Source organism: Myotis davidii, unplaced genomic scaffold (genome assembly GCF_000327345.1).
Source record: "Myotis davidii unplaced genomic scaffold, ASM32734v1 scaffold1474, whole genome shotgun sequence".
NCBI classification, from domain to species: Eukaryota; Metazoa; Chordata; class Mammalia; order Chiroptera; family Vespertilionidae; genus Myotis; species Myotis davidii.
The window spans coordinates 1-2853 of record NW_006285786.1 but is presented as its reverse complement, the minus strand read 5'-3'; the positions used below and the strand labels follow the sequence as shown (position 1 = coordinate 2853).

Sequence of the window (2853 nt, the reverse complement as noted above, 5' to 3'; positions counted from 1 at the left end):
GTGATCAAGCCTACAACCCGGGCATGTGCCATGACCAAGAATTGAACCCTGACGTCCTGGTTCATAGGTCGATGCTCAAGCAATGAGCCACGCCAGCTGGGCAGGAGAGGGAAGGTCATGGTCCCAGGTCATGGCTTTGGTGCCCCTTCAGGAGCCCTCCTCCAGGAACAGGTGCTGTGCTGGTCCCTCAGGCTGAGGGGTGACGGGCCCTCACCGTGTGTGCCTGCTCCCTGCATTGACGTCCGCTCTGTTGTAAGAAAAGCAGGGCCTCTGGTTGCTGTGTCCCTGTCGCCTCCCCAGGCAGATGCTTACCTGTTCCCTGGAGCCTTGCTGGACTCCCACCCGTGGGCCCACGAGGGTCGGTGCTCCTGGCTTCAGTGGACGTTACCTGTGAACCGGTGGCCAGGAATGACCAACACGGCCTGCCGGCTCTGCTTACGCGGGTCCATGGCCCATCAGACTCCCCATAAGAAACGTGCAGTTAAGGATTTCAGACGGGTCAGGGGAGGGTTAGATCCTTGGACCCAGGTACAAGGCCAGGCACCAGAAGCTGCTGCGAGGTGGGTGTCGCACACACTGTGAGGTGAGGTGCACCCAGCAGCTCTCAGGAGGGTGGCGAGGGCCTGTGTCCTGGTCACAGTGCCGCCTGCCCAGGCTCAGTGGGAGGGGGTGGCGGGGGGGAGGCGCATGCCTGACGCCACGCCTCCTGCTCAGGCAGCCGAGTCCACACAGAACAGTGGGGCTGCTCGAGCTCTGAACTGGCTCCCGGGCCCCACTCCCTCTGCCTCCCTTGTCCACCTCAAGGCCTGGCACACGCTGTTCACTGAGAGATGCGCGTTTTAGCCACCTGAGCCAGAGGCGCTGGTGCTGACCCCACTCTGAATGACACTCCAAAGGCTGGGTCACCCTCCCACTTCATAGATTGGAAAGAGGTAGAGACGTTGGGGGTCTTGCCTTAGGTCACACAGTAGTGAGGGCAGAGCTGAGACTCAAACCCTTGTGGACAGACCTGGCGCCCACGTGCTGTGCCCCAGGCGAGATGCCAACGCTACACAGGCAGCAAGAAGGGTGAGGGCGACCAGTGCCCAGACTGAGGCAGCACAGGTGTGTGCACTGGCATACGGGCACACACGCACACGCGCACACGCCCTCCCTGGTTTTCACCTCTGAGGCTACAGAGGTTGGAGGAATCAGGGGAGGAGCCAGGAGAAGCCAAGGGGTTGCTCGGGGGCTATTCCCCTTCCTGGTGAGTCTGTCTCAATCCCTCTCCCTGGCAGGAACCTCACTGGACTGACACCAGATTCCGCCTTCCCGGGTTCAGGTCTGTGGCTGAGGGTTCTCTGAGGCCCTCACGGAACTCTGCTTTCAGTGATGAGGATGAGGCATGTCGGCTTCAGGTTTGTCTGGACACAAACTTTATTAAAACGAGGCCAAAAAAACACCCATGGGGGACATTGTTGTTGACATCCCCATAGCACTTAAGGAACTGTTTGTCTATTGCCTCTCCTCTTGAAAGTGGAGGATGTTTGACCAGTTACTTCTGAACTAATTACACTCTTGGGGAGGGAAGGGGCCAGCAGGCTTGCTCTGAAGCCCCCTCAGAGCTGGGGTATGAGGTATGTGGTGCCTACACTTGCCCTGTGGCTGCTGAGGTGCAATTTAGGGCTCATGACTCATCCTTCCTACAAGCACCAGGCTTCTCCCCTGAGTGTGTCCTCTGGTGTGTGATGAGATTTAACTTTGTTGTAAAGCCTCGCCCACACTCCCTGCACACATAGGGCTTCTCCCCTGAGTGTGTCCTCTGGTGTGTGATGAGATTTAACTTTGTTGTAAAGCCTCGCCCACACTCCCTGCACACATAGGGCTTCTCCCCTGAGTGTGTCCTCTGGTGTGTGATGAGATTTAACTTTGTTGTAAAGCCTCGCCCACACTCCCTGCACACATAGGGCTTCTCCCCTGAGTGTGTCCTCTGGTGTGTGATGAGATTTAACTTTGTTGTAAAGCCTCGCCCACACTCCCTGCACACATAGGGCTTCTCCCCTGAGTGTGTCCTCTGGTGTGTGATGAGATTGGACTTATTTCTAAAGCCTCGCCCACACTCCCTGCACACATAGGGCTTCTCCCCTGAGTGTGTCCTCTGGTGTCTGATGAGATTGGACTTATATCTAAAGCCTCGCCCACACTCCCTACACACATAGGGCTTCTCCCCTGAGTGTGTCCTCTGGTGTCTGATGAGAGATGACTTATCTGTAAAGCCTCGCCCACACTCCCTGCAAACATAGGGCTTCTCCCCTGAGTGTGTCCTTTGGTGTCTGATGAGATTAGACTTCATTGTAAAGCCTTTCCCACACTCCCTGCAAACATATGGCATCTCCCCTGAGTGTGTCCTCTGGTGTCTGATGAGAGATGACTTATCTGGAAAGCCTTGCCCACAATTCCTGCACACATAGGGATTCTCCTGTGAGTGTGTCCTCTGGTGTCTGATGAGATCTGACTTATGTGTAAAGCCTTTCCCACACTCCCTGCACACATAGGGCTTCTCCCCTGAGAGTGTCCTCTGGTGTGTGTCGATATCTGACCAATCATTGAAGCCTTGCCCACACCCTCCATGCTTGATTGTTACAATTTTTGACATTTTTACTCCCACAGATAATTTGCCTGGATTAACATTCTGGCCTGTGCTGGGCTCTTCCTCCATTATTCTCTCACACTCACTGGAGCTCCCTGTTTGTCCGTTGGGAGCCTTAAAAGAGGCCCTTGAAGTTCTCCTCTGCCTGAACCTTTTAAACAAAGGTTTAGATGTTCCTTTGATCTCTTGATCTTCAGCTTTGTCATTCCAGCCATGTGGACCAG

At 55.3% G+C, this 2853-nt stretch overlaps 1 protein-coding gene across 1 annotated transcript; it reads right to left on the bottom strand.

The window, feature by feature from the left end:
- Positions 1-1666: 1666 nt before the first annotated feature.
- On the bottom strand, positions 1667-2635 carry LOC102765850 (histone-lysine N-methyltransferase PRDM9). The gene has a single exon (XM_015559444.1). It carries the CDS (start codon positions 2633-2635, stop codon positions 1667-1669), a length of 969 nt encoding a protein of 322 aa, XP_015414930.1.
- Positions 2636-2853: the final 218 nt, after the last annotated feature.